The sequence below is a fragment of the Azolla caroliniana genome, unplaced genomic scaffold (genome assembly GCF_043228905.1).
Source record: "Azolla caroliniana isolate FFs.n. ecotype wild unplaced genomic scaffold, voAzoCaro1.0.p SCAF_6, whole genome shotgun sequence".
NCBI lineage: Eukaryota > Viridiplantae > Streptophyta > Polypodiopsida > Salviniales > Salviniaceae > Azolla > Azolla caroliniana.
This window is the reverse complement of record NW_028230441.1, coordinates 14,302,126-14,320,736: the sequence shown is the minus strand read 5'-3', so window position 1 is coordinate 14,320,736 and position 18,611 is coordinate 14,302,126. Positions and strand designations below refer to the sequence as shown.

Genomic DNA, 18,611 nt, shown 5'->3' with positions numbered 1-18,611 from the left:
CGGGAAAGGATAGAAGACAAGGAGTTCGTGCTGACGAAGATCCACACGGACGAGAACGGGTCGGATATGCTGACCAAGGTGCTTACACCCGACAAGCTGGAAGCATGCCGGAAGAGGATAGGATTGGAGAGACATCCCATACGGAAGTGAAGGGGGAGTTTGTTGGGATTATGGTCCCTTTCGGATGGGATGGTCGGATGTCCGAAGATGAATGCCGACAAGCCCGGTTTCGGTTTCGGAACCGGATGATGAAGACCCCGGTTTCGGAACCGGATGACGAATGTACCCGGAGAGAGATCCGGATGCGGGGACATATCTGCGAATATGTTTGCCAAGGGCCCTTGAGGCTATAGTTGTAAATAGCCCTAAAGTCATATGTGTATAAATATGACTTAGGGCAAACAATTTTGTTGTTGCTATTCATTTTTCTGTTTTTCCACTCTAGAGGAGTGAAGAGAGAGAGCAGCCGTGAGAGAGAGATAGATCGCGCGAGAGAGAGAGGAAGAGGTCGACGCCTCTGTGTATTTCCGCCGCCTGTGGCGAGGACAGCGAGCTCAAGGTCGTCGCCTTGCAGCTCGCCATTGTATACTTCTCTTTGTATAGTGTTGGTTTGGAGTCTTGTACTCCCGTGGTTTTTCCCATCTAGGGTTTTCCACGTTAATCCTTGTGTATTCGTGTGGTTCTCTCTTTTGGTTCCTATTTTCTGCTGCATTGATCCGCGATTACTCGGTTGTGGCCGAGTGGTGAAGGTGAATCGAAGCGTCGATTCCCAACAGTTTCCGCCTCTTGCAGGCTTGTTATGCTACTGCCTTCGTCGGGGATTTGCAGAACCCGGAACTGCAGTGCTTCTTCTGCGACTCTCCGAAGAGTTTTGGAGAATGACTGATCCCGCCGGATCTCATCGACGGCTTGCTGCAGGGCTTCCCGTCGTTGCTCGCGTTCGGTGTATCGTCTCCCTCGTTCGGTGATGTGGTCGTCGTTTGGTCTAGACATCCAACCCCCGGTTGTCCTCTGCACTTTGTAGGAATCGCGGTCGCCAAAATAGTGTTGTCTGTCTGGCCGGACTAGCCTCAACACAGGTGTCTATCCGACACTTCTCCAAAGGGGTGGTAAGGGTTGGATGCTAGGTTACACGCGTAAGATGATTACAATTAAGCACAGACGGTAAACAATACGAGATACAGATAAACACGCAATAATTACTATTGTATTACTTCCGTCCCAACCCTTTACAAATCATCGGATCCTTTTATAGGCATCCGGCAAGGTTACAATCGGTGCGCTTAGGCAACCGACATCCGAATCGGTCTGGATCCGGATCGGTACAACTGTACCGAATCCGTCCCTCCGAATAATAATTCTACTATTATTTACTTCCTATTATTCGATCCGATTCCGCCTTCCCACTTGTCCTTGCTCTTCTGACCGGCCAACACTCCTCCTCCACTCTTAGGATCCTCATCCACTCTTCCTAAGACTCCTCCACACTTAGGACTCCTCATCCACTCTTAGGATCTTCTCCCTATTCGTCCCTTTTTTTATTAGTCCTTCCATTTCTTTTATAATTTTCTTCTTCTTCCTCGTTCACGCTATTTTTAGAAGCTTTTTATCTCCTATTTTTAGCTAAGACCCAGCGACCTTCTAATCATCATATCTCCCTCATCATAGCTCCAAATTTAGTGATTTAAAAATCTATAGATAGATCTCTTTACAAGCTTTCTAACCCATATTTAAACATAATATTTGGGCCACACTAGAAGGAGTTATGACCATTCCTTTTTTACTTTTTTTATGGTCCGCTTTTTCTCTTTTTACTTTTCTCTTGGTCTCGTACTTTTACTTTTGACTTCTTCCTAAGGTCTTGGTTCGTGTTCTTAGCCTCCAAATGTGAATTATCCATACTTTATATTCTTCTAATGTTCAATGGATTAGCTTCTAAAAACACTTTCACACATGTCTTTTGGGCGTTGTCAGTTTTTCTGGCCGTCAATGTCTCGTCAACGACAACGTCTCCTTCTCTGTCTACGTTGGCCCTTCTATGTTAACCAACTTTGGGTCTGGTTCCGATTCCGGTTCCGACTCTCTGTGTGTTGCTTCGTTTGCAACCATCTCTTGTGCATTCTCAACACATTTTTCCGGCCTCCGCTCCACACACTACGTCTTCCACTGCAGTCTCCGGGTGGGCTTCTGTTTCCAGTCGTGCTGGCGCCGGTTGCCTCTATGTTGTTGTTTGTCCAACCATGCATCTTGCACCACGCATTTGAAACACACACATTGTCGCTAACCGCTTTCGGAACCACGCACATTGACACATTGACTCGCACAAAACGTTGTTTCCATTTCTGCATTCCTCCATAGACTTCCGCCAACATATTCACCGTCATTTTCACGTTTCGCCATTTCTTGCACTTAGTCGCTATGGCTTGCACATCCGCATATCATTCTTCGACTTCGTCTCCAAAGAGGGGTCGCCTTAGTGGTCGCCAAAAGGTGTTATTGGTTTTAGGGTTAGGGTTAAGCACGACGATGATGATGAATGATAACTATGATGATTGGTAATGAAGATAGACATGGTGATGGAGAGTATGATGGGGAGAGAGATCATATAGAGAAGCATTGCGGGGTGGGGGGTGGTGCCTAGAATGGCACCACCCCCCTCCCAAGGGGTTCAAGGTTAAAGGGGAGAGAGAGAGAGAGAGAGAGAGAGAGAGGTTAAGAGAGAAATGGTTATTGTTCATGTTTCATTCATTCCCCATAAGGGGTTAAATAGTACAAGAGGGGGTAGATACATTCACATACGTATAGACTCACAATTAAATTTATGCCCCCTACACATACACAACAACATCATAACATTCGACCCTCGCTCATCACACTTGACTCTCCGTACATCTTGTACAGGGTAACACTTTGCGTGTGAATCGTCGCCTCGGTTCCTTGCGCGGGGAGTGCATGGCAAAGTCTCCACTACTCGCCGGTTCCTCATCGAACTGGTCAGATTGACTTAGTCTCTTGTTTGGCCCGCTCAACCGAAACGATTCCAGACTCTCATCCTGAATCCACGCTTCATCATCATCTACCTAGGCCGGTTCGGGCCTACTGGCCTCATCCTCCGGCACCAGTTCGGATTCGGAAGTCGGAGTCAGTAAGGAGTACCACAATGCTGATTCATCGAACTCGACATCTCGACTAACTCGGACCTGCTTTGTCTGGGGATTATAACACTTATAACCGTTTTGCTCTTTAGCATAGCCGACTAGGATGCATTTTTCCGATTTTGCATCCAGCTTCCTCCGCTTCTCTTCCGGTACATGCACATATGAAATGCTACCGAAGATCTTAAGGTGTCTCAAATTCGGCTTGCGCCCGAAATACAGCTCGTGAGCTGACACCTTGTCACCGATCCGGTTCTAGATGTAGACAGCCGTTTGGACTGCCTCCGCCCAGTAGAATTTGGGCATGCTCTTCTCCTCTAGCATTGCCCTTGCCGCATCAATGAGCGACTGGTTCTTCCTCTCGGCAACACCGTTTTGTTGTGGTGTGTATCTGCAGCTGAACTCTCGCCGAATTCCCGTTTTCTGCAGATAACTGTTGAATTGGCCGGAAAAGTATTCTTTCCCGCCGTCCGACCGCAGGCATTTGATCTTCCTCTCCGAATCCAGTTCCACCATGCTCTGGAGACTCCGGAAACACTCAAAGACTTCGCTCTTCCGCTCAATGAGGTAGATCCATGTGTGCCGCGTATAATCGTCGATGAAGGACACGAAATATCGACTCCCACCAAGACTAACATTCTGTGTCGGTCCCCACACATCCGAATGGATTAGGTCGAGCTTGTTACGGCTCCAGTTACGTTCGGTAGGGAATGGAAGCTGGTGTTGCTTCCCGAGTTGGCAGGCTTCACATACTTGGGCCTTCCGGCCGCTAAACTTCGGCAAACCGAAAACAACTTGTTTCGTTTGCAGGTCTTGAAGCCTCCGGTAATTGACGTGGCCTATCCTCTTGTGCCACAGGTCAATGTCCAATTCGACCTTCTGTCCTTTTGCAAACAGAGCGGTGCCGACGTCATTGGTGTCAAGGATAAACATCCTCCCGTCTCTGCGCCCTTGCGCAATAATCTGGCCCTCTTCCTCGATGAAGCACTCGAGGTGCGTAAACCGCACCTGCATCCCTTGGTCGACAATCTGTCCGACCGACACCAGGTTCTTCGTGATTGTCGGAACGTGTAATACGTTCATCAGCTTCCCCTTCTATCCGACATGGCTCAAAGGGACTTCTCTGACGTGCACAATTGGGTGAGGAATGTTGTCTCCGATTTTGACTACTCCTGGTTGATCCGGTTTCTCCAAGAAGGAGAACCACTCTTTGTGGCTTGTCATGTGGTTCGACGCACGAGAGTCAACATACCACACTTCCTCTGATTTGGAAGTGGTCTTCTTCATCGAGTTCGCCTCGTGCTTCATCACCAAGGCTGGCTCGTTATCGTTCTTGGATCCTCCTGATCCCTTCACGTAGTGCGAGCTTTGTCAGCCATCCTTGCACTCACTTTCTCCAGCACTCACTTTCTCTGTGGCCCTTCTTGCCGCAGTACCAGCATTCCATAGTAGATTTGTTAGGTGCTACGTCAGGTGCGGTTTCGTTGGTGTTGGGATTTCGGTCCCTCCGGATGGGATGTCCGGAGATGAATGACGGCAAGCCCGGAGGCTGTTACGGAACCGTATGATGAAGAGTACTCGGCATGAAGCCGGATGAAGAGTACCCGGCTGCGGATCCGGATGATGAAGACCCCGGTTACGGAGCCGGATGCTGAAGACCCCGGTTACGGAGCCGGATGACGTATGTACCCGGAGAGAGATCCGGATGCGGGGACATATTTGTGAATATGTTTGCCAAGGGCCCTTGAGGCTATATTTGTAAATAGCCCGAAAGTCATATGTGTATAAATATGACTTAGGGCAAACAGTTTTGCTGTTGTTGAAGTTGTTGCTCATTTTTCTGTTTTCCACTGAGAGGAAGCGAAGTGAGAGCAGCTGAGAGAGAGAGAGAGAGAGGAAGAGGTCGACGCCTCTGTGTATTACCGCCGCCTGTGGCGAGGACAGCGAGCTCAAGGTCGTCACCTTGCAGCTCGCCATTGTACATTCCCCGCGTATAGTGATAGTTGGAGTCTTGCACTCCCGTGGTTTTTCCCATTTAGGGTTTTCCACGTAAAACACTCTGTGTACTCTTCTCTCTACTGTCTTCGTGCATTGTGTATTTTCCCGTTTTCTGTGATTTGATCCTATTCCTCGGTTGTGGCCGAGCACTGAGAGCAACAAGTGGTATCAGAGCGCGGTAACACAAAAAATGGAAGGCGGCGGTAGTGGGCCTCCGGGCATGATGGTTTTGAACTCACAGAACTACGCCGACTGGAAGATAAAGATGGAAGACCTTCTCATCGTCCGAGACCTGTACGAACCGATCGACAATGCCGAGATACCCAAGGGGGTAATAGAGTCGGAGTGGAAGCTCCTGAACCGGAAAGCCGTAGCGACGATCCGGCAATATGTCGATGTAAGCGTTCTACAACATGTGGCGAACGACACCAACGCATATGAGATGTGGAAGAAGCTGTCGGGCCTCTACGAGAGAAAGAATGCGTTGAACCGGACCTCCCTGATGAGGAAGATAGTGAACCTCAAGTACCGGGACGGCGAGAATATGGTTGAACACGTGAGCACGTTCATGGGATTCGTGAACCAGCTTGCGGCGATCAAGTTCCCGTTGGAGGATGCAATGCAAGCCATCATTCTGATGTGTACATTGCCGGAAAGCTGGGAGAACTTGGTGGTGACTCTCAGCACCTCCTGCACCGAAGATAACTTGTCTCTACAAACGGTAAAGACAAGTATTCTAAATGAAGAAGCGCGTTGGAGAGATAAAGAACCGGCCACCGACTCGAAGGCGCTGCTTACCGAATCGGAACGGGGAAGACAATGGAACCGGAGTCCGCAAAGACGGGAGAAGTCGGGGACCCGGTCGCAGTCAAGAGGAAGACCCACATGCTTCCACTGTTGGAAGCCGGGGCACTTCCGGAAGAATTGTCGGCATTACCGAAAGGACAACGGAGCCGACGACACCGATTCGAAGAAGTCACCGGAGAGAAACGGTGCATACCGGGGAGCCACGGACCGGAGAGGTCCGGATCGGCGAGGGCAGGACCGGAAAGGAACGACAGCACTCGCGGCAAGTGAAGAAGAGATAATGCTCATTACCGAAGAGACAGAGCTGAACCTTGCCGGTGAAGAGATGACCTGGGTGGTCGATTCCGGAGCGTCGTTCCACCTGACCCCGGAGAAGAAATACTTCTCATCCTACACAGCCGGTGAGCATGGCTGTGTTCGGATGGGAAATGAAGGTACGTGCCGGATTGCCGGCATAGGAGACGTGTGGCTGATGACATCAACCGGATGCAAGATGCTGCTGAAGGATGTTCGACATGTTCCGGAGGTTCGATTGAACCTGATTTCGGCCGGGAGGCTAGATGATGAAGGCTACACAGGTAGCATCCGGAACGGTGTAATGAAGTTCAGCAAGGGGAGCCTGATAGTGGCTCGGGCCCGGAAGATCAACACACTGTACCTGATGAATTCCCGGCTATGTCCGGAGGAGTTGAACGTGGCAGCCGATACTGCCGGTGAGTTGTGGCACAAGAGACTGTGTCACATGAGTGAGAAGGGGATGAAGAGGCTTGCAGAAGACAACCTCATTCCAGTGAAGCATGTGCACCTGGAGAAGTGCACCGATTGCCTGGCCGGTAAGCAGAACCGAACCTCCTTCCACTCAAGGCCACCGACGAGACGAAGCGCACCATTGGAGTTGGTGCACACTGACGTGTGTCAAGTAGAAACGAAGTCACATGGCGGAGCCCAGTACTTCGTGACATTCATTGATGATCACAGCCGGAAGCTGTGGACGGCACCGTTGAAGACAAAGGACCAAGTATTGTCCGTCTTCAAAGAACTCCACGCGAGAGTGGAGAGGGAATACGGCAAGAAGCTGAAAGCGATACGAGCGGATAACGGAGGGGAATACCGGGGGCAGTTTGAGGAGTACTGTCGCTCGAAGGGAATCCGGCTCGAGTTTACTGTGCCGAAGACGCCGGAACTGAACGGGCTGGCCGAGAGGATGAACCGGACCATAATGGAGAGGGTCCGGAGTATGCTGGCGCATGCGAAATTACCCAAGGGGTTTTGGGCTGAGGCAATGTCGACGGCGACATATGTGATAAATAGATCACCCTCAGTACCTTTGGACGGAGACACGCCGCAGAAAGTGTGGACCGGTAAGGAAGTGTCCTATCGGCACCTGAAGGTGTTCGGGTGTCTCGCATACGTGCATGTGGCAAAGGACCGGAGAGGAAAGTTAGATCCAAAGACCCGGCCATGCATATTCCTCAGTTACGGCGACGACGAGTTCGGCTACCGAGTATGGGACCCGGTCGACAAAAGGATATTCAGGAGTCGAGATATCATCTTCATGGAGGACAAGACACTCGCCGACTGGGAGTCGGAGAAGAAGATGAAGAGTTCCAAGTCGACCGGTGAGAATCAACTCTACGAGGAGCAGTCCCGACCGGCAAGGGACCGGTTAGCACTCGAGGATCCGGCCGAAGACGGTGAAGAAACAGAACCGGCCGAGGAAGATGAAACTAATACCAGAACCGGCCCCGATCCCGAAATGGATTCGGATGAAGAGGAAACGGAGGAGCCGGTTACCGAAGCTCCGGAACGGAGATATCCTCTAAGAGAGAGAAGGGCCCCCCGGAGATTTCCGGAACCAGAGCACGTGTTGCTAACCGACGAGGGGGAGCCAGAGAGCTTTGAAGAAGCAAAGCATGACACCCAGAGCCGCAAATGGTTGAGTGCCATGCAGGACGAGATGGATTCCCTGCATGAGAAACACACATATGAACTTGTGGAGTTGCCGAAAGGAAAGCGGGCACTTCGAAACAAGTGGGTGTTCAAGCTGAAACCGGGAGATGTCGGAAACCCCCCGAGATACAAAGCCAGGATCGTGGTGAAGGGGTTTCAGCAGAAGAAGGGTTTCGACTTCGACGAGATATTTGCCCCGGTAGTGAAGATGACCTCCATCCGGACGGTGCTGAGCATAGCGGCAAGCGTGGACCTCGAGGTAGAACAGATGGACGTGAAGACGGCATTCCTTCACGGTGACCTCGAAGAAGAGATCTACATGCAGCAACCGGACGGATTCGAGAAGAAAGGGAAGGAGCACCTGGTATGCCGGTTGAAGAAGAGCCTTTACGGACTGAAGCAGGCTCCCCGGCAATGGTACCGGAAGTTCGACTCTTTCATGACCGACGAAGGCTACCACAAAACGCAGTCCGATCACTGCGTGTTTGTGAAGAAGTTCGAGGGAGGAGACTTTCTAATACTCCTCCTGTACGTGGACGACATGTTGATCGTCGGACGGGACCAGGCCAAGATACGGATGCTGAAGAAAGCGCTTCACCGAACCTTCTCAATGAAGGACCTTGGTCCGGCGAGGCAAATACTAGGGATGCACATCATCCGGGACCGGAAGAAGAAGCAGTTGTGGCTGTCACAGGAGAAGTACGTGACAAAGGTGCTTCACCGGTTCAACATGTCAGAAGCAAGACCGGTCGGGTCAACCCTACCGGCAAACTGCAAGTTGTCCAGCAAGCAAAGCCCCAAGACAAAGGCTGAGAAGGAGGACATGACGAAAGTACCATATGCCTCTGCCGTCGGAAGCTTGATGTACGCAATGGTGTGTACAAGACCGGACATAGGATATGCAGTTGGAGTGGTGAGCCGGTACATGAGCAATCCCGGCAAAGAGCATTGGAACGCGGTCAAGTGGATACTCCGATACCTGAAGGGCACGGCAAACGTGTGCCTCCGATTCGGCTCCGGTAAGCCCGAACTCGACGGCTTTACCGACTCGGATATGTCGGCTGATGCAGATACCAGCCGGTCCACATCAGGGTATGTGATGACGTATGCAGGGGGAGCTGTTTCGTGGCAGTCAAGGCTGCAGAAAACGGTTGCGTTGTCAACCACGGAGGCGGAGTACATGGCGGCTGTTGAAGCCGGCAAGGAAATAATATGGATGAAGGACTTCATTAGAGAGCTCGGTATCCGGCAGGAGGAGTACCGGCTCTACTGCGACAGTCAGAGTGCCATCCACCTTGCGAAGAACGCGGCCTACCATTCCCGGACGAAACACATCCAGCGTAGATACCACTGGATCCGGGAAAGGATAGAAGACAAGGAGTTCGTGCTGACGAAGATCCACACGGACGAGAACGGGTCGGATATGCTGACCAAGGTGCTCACACCCGACAAGCTGGAAGCATGCCGGAAGAGGATCGGGTTGGAGAGACATCCCATGCCGAAGTGAAGGGGGAGTTTGTTGGGATTTCGGTCCCTCCGGATGGGATGTCCGGAGATGAATGACGGCAAGCCCGGAGGCTGTTACGGAACCGTATGATGAAGAGTACCCGGCATGAAGCCGGATGAAGAGTACCCGGCTGCGGATCCGGATGATGAAGACCCCGGTTACGGAGCCGGATGATGAAGACCCCGGTTACGGAGCCGGATGCTGAAGACCCCGGTTACGGAGCCGGATGACGTATGTACCCGGAGAGAGATCCGGATGCGGGGACATATTTGTGAATATGTTTGCCAAGGGCCCTTGAGGCTATATTTGTAAATAGCCCGAAAGTCATATGTGTATAAATATGACTTAGGGCAAACAGTTTTGCTGTTGTTGAAGTTGTTGCTCATTTTTCTGTTTTCCACTGAGAGGAAGCGAAGTGAGAGCAGCTGAGAGAGAGAGAGAGAGAGGAAGAGGTCGACGCCTCTGTGTATTACCGCCGCCTGTGGCGAGGACAGCGAGCTCAAGATCGTCGCCTTGCAGCTCGCCATTGTACATTCCTCGCGTATAGTGATAGTTGGAGTCTTGCACTCCCGTGGTTTTTCCCATTTAGGGTTTTCCACGTAAAACACTCTGTGTACTCTTCTCTCTACTGTCTTCGTGCATTGTGTATTTTCCCGTTTTCTGTGATTTGATCCTATTCCTCGGTTGTGGCCGAGCACTGAGAGCAACAGTTGGCTCCTTCGATGAAGCTCCAGTAGCCATGATCAAGCAGGTACTGGTGCATCTTGTACGACCAAGATGCGTAGTTGGATCTGTCGAGTTCACCAGCTCCCTAGCTCACCAGCTCCCTAGCTCTGTTTTCTAGCTCACCAGCTCTGTTGCTTGTCGGCTTGGTTGCTCACGTCATACCGCGTGGTGTGCGTGGTGCAGTGAAAAGTTCGGAGAGCAGGGAGGTCGAGGTCACGCACACCGAGAGTGCCTGGATCATATTCGGAGAGCCAGTTGGGGGAAGGAGAGGGGTCTGAACGGTGGAGGGGTCCGTCACGCCAGGGGTGAGGGCGTGTTCAAGGGCGGCTTTGGACGTGCGAAGTTGAAGGATGTCCTTTTCGAGGTTAGCGCATTGGCGGCGGTGTTTGATGAGGGGACATCGGTTGCGTTCATTGGCGAGTTAGACTTGGTGAACCATGGCGTCTCGTTCAACCTTGAGGGTGGTGATCTCGCTCGTGAGTTGGTGAGTGGTGGCCATGGCGGCAACCAGGGCCTCGGATCGTTCGGAGAGATCAGCCGTCACGGCTGCGAAGCGGGCCTCGGTCAGTTGGTGTTGGGTGGTGAGGCGAACGTACTCGGCTGAAAGTTTGGCATGTGTTTGCGTTTCACGTTCCTGGTCGTGGTGCCGGGTTGTCCGAGCTTGTAACCCTAAACCCTAAACCCGACACCAACAACTCGCTGAAGAATTCCAACATGCTCGGACAACCTAGCACCACGACCAGGAACGTGCAGCGCAAACACATGCCGAACTTTCAGCCGAGTACGTCCGCCTCACCACCCAACACCAACTGACTGAGGCCCGCCTCGCAGTCGTGATGGCTGATCTCTCCGAACGATCTGAGGCTCTAGTTGCCGCCATGGCCACCACTCACCAACTCACGAGCGAGATCACCACCCTCAAGGCTGAAAGAGACGCCATGGTTCACCAAGTCGAAGTCGCCAATGAACGCAACCGATGTCTCCTCATCAAACACCGCCGCCAATGCGCCGACCTCGAAAAGGACATCCTTCAACTTCGCACGTCCAAAGCCGCCCTTGAACACGCCCTCACCCCCGGCGTGACGGACCCCTCCACCGTTCAGACCCCTCTCCTTCCCCCAACTGGCTCTCCGAATATGATCCAAGCACTCTCAGTGTGCGTGACCTCGACCTCCCTACTCTCCGAACTTTTCACTGCACCATGCACACCACGCACCCTCCTCATCCAAGCAACGTGCGTCCTTCAGTCGTTAGCCACCACGCGTCGCGTATTCTTTGACAACACCACATTACTCCCCGAAGACAACCATGCCCTTGCCTTGTTCATGTTGTACCAGGAAGCCACCAAAGAACCTGCTCCCCCAGCCGGCAACCTCTTCCCCCAACACCTCCCCATTTTGTTCCTCGAAGGTATGGCCTACCTACACACCACCCTCACCCCCGACTTAGACATCTCCGACTTGATCTATTTCACCTACCCTTCTGATGTCACGATGCAAGTCATCGAAGACCAGCTGGCCCACCTCTTCGCAACATTGGTGCGCTTACACCACATCGCCGACACCCTCACCCACACCCCTGTTGGAAAACACAACGACCTCCGTACCCCTTTCGATTTCCTCTAGCGAATACGCGCTTGGCAAACTACCTGGGACGTCGGGGTTCGTACTCACATATTCAGCATCGAATATGCCACGTTCAGCTGGCCCACCGACCTCGAGGCTGACGACATACCGGAATTAGCCCTATACCTCGACGTTTCCCGCAAGTATCAACTCATGATGTTCGATGAGGCTCGTGCTCGTGCCCTCCTACCCCCGCACCCACCTTCTCCCCCCAGAGATTGACCTGGAGTGGGACCATGACTCACCTGATGAACCCGACACCTAGCAACCTCCTCGCCCTCACCCTCCCTCCTCCCCGCCTCTAAGCCCCCCCCCCCCCCACCCCCACCTACTAGCCCACTTCCCTTCCCCCCTCACCACTCGCCCCCACACCCTCATCTCAGTGAACACCATGTCCCCGACCACACACATCCCATGTTTGGTGACAACCCCTTTCGCACACCCCCCTTGGCTCACTCCCTTTCCCCCCCACCACCCGACCCTTTCCCCCTCCACACGCGGGTCGTCACCCACCTCGGTCGAACATTCACGGAGGCCATCCTCCACAAAGCTCTCCCCTTCAACCATCCCCTCTCCCACCTCATCCTCCACCAACAACTACCCCTCCCCATCTTCACTACACCTCCCTTACTCCACACCCCGAGCACCTGCTTCAACGCTACGGCCTTCTACGTTGATTTGGTCAACCACTACCAACTCACCCACGGCCTCCAAACCGCCCTTGATTGCATCGAAAGTGGTACCAGTTGGGACACTTGTCTTGACAATCAGTCTGCCGCCCCCATTCCTTGGGAGTTCAACTTCTGCGAGACCCCTCTACTCCTCACCCGCCTCTACAACTATTACCCCGAAGTCGCCTCCGAACCCCAAGTCGACATTTTCCTTTACTCCCATGTTTACCGCGATAAGATGTCTACTTGGGCAGCCGCAAACCCCACCCCCACTCGAGGGTGGCACCACCCCGCCGCTAACCCCCTCCTCGAACCTCCCGCCACCTAACCCCCATGGCGTCTCCCTTGGTTCGCACACACATCCTTCCGCGAATGGCTCGCCCTCCACCCCCCCGAGCTGTGCACCAACCCCAACTTTTTTCCCCTTCCTCGTCGTTGGCCATGGCCCGATTTTCGCGCCGCCCAGGCACGCCTACCCACTCTTCAATTCAACTGGCTGTTGTTCCCCCGACCCTCGCGCACATCCCCAACCGAACCTGACATGATCCGGGTCATGCGACGATTCCTACGTACATACCTCGACGTCCCGGACCCCGACATTCAAGCCAGCCTTCGTTTTCTACAACTTCTACTCATTCTTCTTGACTCTGACCCGTACGAAGCCCCCCCCCTTCCAACGGCACAACCACCTAGCGTGGGGCCTCGCCTTCAATTTGAACAAAGGTCCAACTCGCTGCCAACTAGTCGGCCTTTGGACTTGCGTTAACATACTCCCCGCAACCTACAAATGGGATTTTGAAACCATGATTGACATGCGGATTTTCCCCGCTTACATAAGCTTTAGTCGAAACCCCCCTTCTCCCTTCGCCGGCCACAACACCTGCACCTATCTCACCGACCCCAAGAAATGTTTCTTCACAACAACCGACCAACTGCAGGAAATCCGGCTACCACCACTGAACATCCGCCATCTTCGCCATCATCTCCGCCGCCACCTGTCATGACGACATACATTTTGGCCTTACAAGGATTCGAGCTCAAGACGTCTTGGTCTATATGTTAGACCTTTAACCATTATACTAACATATATGATGTATAGTTATAATAAATGTATTATTAGTTATTACAAGACATTTAGAGTATTCTAGAACATTCTAGGATATTCCATGATTATATTAAATATCTAAAATATCTAAAATATTCTAGAACATTCCAGAATACTTCATAAGGACTTATAAATAGGTGTCTATTCATTCATCACAACTCATTCGGTTCAAACCAGGGACTACCAAGCCTACTTGGGTTACGAGAAGGTGGGGTAGAAATTGAGATGGGATTGTCATGAGCACTTACTTGGTTAACTTGTCATCGTGGTTTGTGTGGACAATTCACAGCAATATGCCCTGGACCACCATAATAGAGGCATAGACGATTCGCTCGCCGTCGTTGCTTTTCAGCATCCAATAATGGTCCTCGACGTCGTGTTGTCTCAATTTCCATTGGAGTAGGGCCTTCCACCACACTTGACTTTGATACTTGGGGTGGAGTTGCAACCACCGAAGCATATGTTTCTGTTGGTCGAAAGCGTAACATTTGTTGGCGCTCAGAACATCTCTCAAATAAGCGATTGTCAGATCGCATGGCCCGGCTTACTGCTTCAGTAAGAGATTTTGGATCATCATGGAAGGTAAGAAGTAAATCCTTCACATAATTGTGCAGACCTTGACGAAATTGGTCCATTAATGCCGCCTCGTCCCATGGAATATCACATGCTAGAAGGCGAAAATCTACAGCATAAGCGGAAGTAGGACGATCTCCTTGTCGTAATCGCCGAATTTTGTTTATTACAGTCCTCATACTATCAGTGTCTCCAAAGTTGGCTTGGAACTCATTAATAAACCCTTCAAAATCTTCTAATAATGGTGAGTGCTTCTCTAGGAGTGGTGCAAACCACGCTAATGCGGTACCCGTTAACAAGGTACCAACTAGACCCACACGAGCAACATCAATTGGGTAATGGCTAGGATGCAATTTAATCACAAGTCGTACCTGATTTAAAAATCCACGAAACTGAGACCTTGTACCATCAAACTTGGCCGGCAGACTAATCTTGGGTTCCTTCGGCGAGGTTTGAACTTCCGCCGCTTGTCGTTGCAATAGAGTAGTCTCCAATTGATGCACCCGTTGAGATAATTCTTCATATTGTTGTACTTTCTCAGCACTTACTTGTTGTAGGTCTCCCAACAATCTTTGATTTTCATGCTCTAGTGCCACAAATTTGGTTGTTAGCATTTCGAGCTCGGAGAGAACACGCACATATTCTTGCTTGTTGACGGACTCCATAGTTGCGATAGAAAATTGCTAGATTTGGTTGAATAAGGTTAAGATAAGAAGAAGAAGTCACAATACAGTCTGAGCCTCTTAAAACTCCAACAAAGGATATGACATTCCAAAAGATTTCGACAATCTCTATACATCAATTACGTGAGGAAGGACGGAAGGAAGACATGTTGGTGTTCGCAGTTTTAGCAACTCCCACATCAAGCTCACAAGAATTGGGGGTCCAACTACCGAAGAAATATATAGAATTCTCCGATGTTTTTGATAAGGTGAAGGCCAATAGACTACTAGAGCATCGACCATATGATTGCCCGATTGATTTGCAGCCCGGAAAAGGGCCTCCATGGGGGCCAATTTATAACCTTTCACCCATAGAGTTAGAGGTTCTTCGGGAATATATCGATGAGAACTTGGCAAATGGGTTTATCCAGCATTCAAGATCTCCTGCTGGTGCACCCATATTTTTCGTTAAGAAGAAAGATGGTTCGCTTCGTCTGGTCGTGGATTATCGAGGATTGAATAAAGTAACTATCGAAACCTCTTGAGAATCTTGCTAATGCCTCCGAAATGGTTGCTGCATTTCACAACAAATATCCTCATAAGCCAAGTCCGAAATCTTGTCTTCCGACTCGTGGAACTCGTCGTCGAAAAGGGGGGATAATGTCATGACGACATACATTTTGGCCTTACAAGGATTCGAGCTCAAGACGTCTTGGTCTATATGTTAGACCTTTAACCATTATACTAACATATATAATGTATAGTTATAATAAATGTATTATTAGTTATTACAAAACATTTAGAGTATTCTAGAACATTCTAGGATATTCCATGATTATATTAAATATCATAAATATCTAAAATATTCTAGAACATTCCAGAATACTCCATAAGGACCTATAAATAGGTGTCTATTCATTCATCACAACTCATTCGGTTCAACACCAGTTTGTAGCCCCTTAGCCTACTCTTTGTAATCCTTGCTCTCTTATAATATAAACTCTCTTTCCATTTCTAGTGTTCTCTCTCTCTCTCTCTCTCTCTCTCTCTCTCTCTCTCTCCCCCTCTACCTTCTACTGTCATCTTATTTTTCTCTCTCCTATTCTCAAGTCACGACACCACCCGCCCCCCAACGAACCCCCCTACTCAATTCTACTCCCCCTCGACGCCCGAAGCTCCCCTCCCACAGTGCACCCAGGAGTGTGCACTCATTAGGTTGGGGGGGATGTTAAGCGTTGGGATAACAACACAACCAGTCACGAATAAGAACGCATCAACAAGGACGTAGTACGAAGAGGAAACGGCAAGAGGAAAGGAAAGCAAAGAGATGGTCAAATGTGAAAGGCCCATACCCTAAACGTGAAAGCTATATAAACCACATAGTAGTGGCTTTGTGGGGGTTCTCCCATTTGTAAAGATCTCCTGTTGATTAGAGCTAGAGCTTCCTTTCCTCCTTCTTGTAACCTTTCAGCTTAAGAGAGATTAGTGAAGTGTTGAGTTAGAAAACACTAATCTCTCTCCTTGTTGGTGCTAGACCTGTTAGCAAAGAGGGTTAATAATAGACATACTCTTGCTTCTTATTGTCTATATCTATTAATCTATTGTCTATGAGAGAGATCTTGAGAGAGGGAGAGAGATATAGTGCTTAATCATTTACTAATCGTTGAGTGAGTGTGAGGCTCGGAGGTATCCGACAACCATCTCCGCCCGATTCGCCATCAAGAGGGTATACGCCGGTCCGAATCCCGCCACGATATCGAGGAGCTTACTCCATCGATACATAGATCCTTAACAATCAATCTCTTCAAGGAATCAAGGTGGATCCATCAAAGATTAAGGCACTAGAAGATCCACCTTACCTGAACGATTTTAAGTCATTGGAAACATTTGTACAAAAGGTGTTTTATTTTGAAAGGTTCATCCATACGCTAGCCCAAGTACTTTATCCATTTAGAGTCCTTTTCTAGAAGAAAGATTTAATACAATAAGAGTTCTATTATTGAAAGCTCCTATCCTTAAGCCTCCACATAGTAGTTCCACTTTCTTCCTCTCTCTTAGTGTTAGTTCCCATGCTATTGGTGCTATTCTTATGCAACAAGATCCTCATAATAAACTTATGCATCCTATTTACTTTATTAGTAGAGCCATAAGTGACGTGGAAAAGACTTTCATGGATATAGAGAAGTGGATGTTAACCCTAATTTATGCATGCAAAAAGTTTAGGAGTTTTCTAATTTCCCAACACTTTGTAATCATCACTAGTATGCCCTTACTACCATATATATTCTCCAACATGTTAGTGTGTCAACTAGGATTATGAAATGGGCTCTCCAATTAGTTGAATATGATTATGAGGTTAAGCTTGACTCTACCATGCACACGGAGTTGGCGGATCTTCTCACTTTTAGAGAAAACCTTCGTGAGGAGGAATTGATAAAGATAAGAGAAGCTCTTCCTGAACCAGATATGGAGGATGCTTTTACGTTATTCTTTGATGGAGCGTTTTGTAAGGCGATGCATTCAGCGGTTGGAGGCCTCGTTATTAGAGACCCTAATGGAGAGACCGTGAACATGGAGGGTATTATTTTATCCAATGCCAATACCAACAATGAAGCAGAGTATGCCATTTTGTGCTATGGCCTTCGAATTTGTAAGACAAGAGATATTAGAAGATTGATCATAAAAGGTGATTCTCTTTTGGTTATCAAACAAATTCAAGGAGTGTGGAAATGTCAAAGTGATGGTTTACGTATGTTTTTTAAGGAGGCACTAACTTTAATTAAGTGTTTTCATAAAGTTCAACTAAAACATTTAAGTCGTTTGGACGAAAAAGATGTTGATGCACTTGATCAAGGTCAACTAAATAAATTGAAACTTGAGACAATATGCATTCTGGAAGAGTGTAAAGATGCGACATCTCTTATGGAGGTATGTGAGTATCTTGATGGTGGTGATTTTCCTAAATGTTTAAATTCTACACAAAGAAAACGATTGGTAGTGAGAGCATCCCAATATATGATGGGGATAAGGACTTATATCATAAAGGCAAAGATGGTGTTTTACGACGAGTGCCTATTAAGAAGGAAATTGTGGAGACCTTACAAAAGATGCATGAGGAGGATTGCAAAGGGCATTTTTCATGATATCATGTTGACAAAAATTTTATTAATGGGTTTTACATGGCCTTCTATTCACAAAGATATTCATGAATGGTGCAAGTCGTGTGATGCTTGTCAAAAGGCAGGAGGAAGACATCTTCAAGAAGGCCCTTCGCATCCTATTCTGGTTTTTGCTCCCTTTGAAAAATGGGGAATTGATACAGTGGGTCCCCTTCCAAGAACCCAAAGCAGTAAAGAATTCATATTGGTAGCTACTGATTACATGACTAAGTGGGTAGAAGCAATAGCAACATCCTCGATTAAAGCAAGGGATGTGGCCCAATTCATCTACTGTAATATTTGAACAAGATTCGGTGTACCGCTAGAGATTGTATCTGATCATGGTCCAAGTTTTCGTGGTGAAGTGTTGGCTTGCTTATTAGAAAGGTTAAAGATTAAACATAGGTATTCTACTCCTTATTATCCTCAAGCTAATGGAGCAGTCGAAAAGGTAAATGGTATTTTGGTTAAAAATCTTCAAACACTTGTAACAAATAGAATAAGAACATGGGATGAGTTCCTTGATGATGCTCTATGGGCCTATCGTATATCATATAAGTCATCCATAGGTTTTACACCTTTTTTCTTAGTGTATGGACAAGAAGCTTTATTTCCGATCGAACTTCAAGTTAGAAGCAATAGACTCTTAAGAGCATCTCTATGTGATGAAGAAT

The 18,611-nt window shown here is 49.1% G+C and overlaps 1 protein-coding gene across 1 annotated transcript; it reads left to right on the top strand.

Moving 5' to 3' along the window:
* The first annotated feature begins 17,095 nt into the window (after nucleotides 1-17,095).
* Nucleotides 17,096-18,241, top strand: LOC147863171 (uncharacterized). The gene has a single exon (XM_087321777.1). The coding sequence runs from the start codon at nucleotides 17,096-17,098 to the stop codon at nucleotides 18,239-18,241; it is 1,146 nt and encodes a 381-aa protein (XP_087177903.1).
* The last annotated feature ends 370 nt before the right edge of the window (nucleotides 18,242-18,611 follow it).